Raw genomic sequence first — 990 nt, 5'->3', positions numbered from 1 at the left:
GTCCATGTAAAATCATACAATAAAAACTTTAAACTTACGAGTCAATTATATATTTGAGGAGATTATCGGTACCAAAATACTCAATACTTATGTCTACCAATTGGCCACAACTTCGATCAATTGTATGGTGGCACATCTGCCACAATTTATAGTCCAATGAATTGAACATCCCAATATCGCACATATTGATGGTGCTCCACATGAGCGGATCCATGCAGATCCTCCACCATTGACGGCACACCTGCTGGACGCTAGTTAAGATGTCAAATGTGGTAAGCCTCGAGAAGATCATGAAAGTTAGGTCGTTCGGAAGATCCAGCCAGTTTCTCACGGCGGTTTTGCGTTTGTGCCGGCGCAATAATGGCTTGGTAGTTCCTCTAGCCATTTGATGAGTAAGGAATTGAATTTGTGGGTTGTTAGTGTTGGAGTGAAAACAAAAACCTTTTAAATAACATGTGAGTGATTAGAATCCCTATTTTAATTTCGTGGGATGCAAGTCATTAATATTTCTTTTCCTATTCCTTTTTTTTGAAACCGTCATCTCCTATGATAAAGCCTTTATCTCATCTCTTGAAGCATGTGTCGTTATTAGGTAGTAATGAAGTACTCCAAATACATATAGTATGATTTAATTTGTTCCAATTTTAAAGAAATGAATGAATTTGCTGGTGTGCTATTTTCTTTTAACCAATTTTTTTATAAATTTAATTTTGATGCACCAATATTTTATAAAAAAATTTCCCGTTGAATGATTATACATAATTAAAAACATATAAAAATTTTGTATACCGGTAACATATTAAAATTACATTTATTTTTTAGACTTTAACGTGTGTTCAAGAATTTTGAAATATTTTGAAGGGAAAAAAAAGATTTCAAAGATGTAAAAACAGTTCATGAATTTTATTATTTGAAAAGTAAATATCTTTTTTTTTTTTTAGTTTTTCAAATTCCTTCGAAACTCCCTATTTCTAGGTTTTCAAAATTGGA

General features: G+C 32.0%; 1 protein-coding gene across 1 annotated transcript in view; it reads right to left on the bottom strand.

Moving 5' to 3' along the window:
- LOC107616349 (putative F-box/LRR-repeat protein 23) overlaps positions 1-385 on the bottom strand; it is a 1,823-nt gene extending 1,438 nt beyond the window's left edge. Inside the window, exons 1-2 of the mRNA XM_021112064.1 lie at positions 242-385; positions 39-136 (exon numbers count right to left, since the gene is read on the bottom strand). Of these exons, the coding sequence (XP_020967723.1) occupies positions 39-136; positions 242-385 (242 nt within the window). The remainder of the gene's footprint in view (positions 1-38; positions 137-241) is intronic.

The sequence above is a fragment of the Arachis ipaensis genome, chromosome B09 (genome assembly GCF_000816755.2).
Source record: "Arachis ipaensis cultivar K30076 chromosome B09, Araip1.1, whole genome shotgun sequence".
NCBI classification, from domain to species: Eukaryota; Viridiplantae; Streptophyta; class Magnoliopsida; order Fabales; family Fabaceae; genus Arachis; species Arachis ipaensis.
Note: the sequence above shows the minus strand (reverse complement) of the source record. Positions and strands in the feature narration are given on the sequence as shown.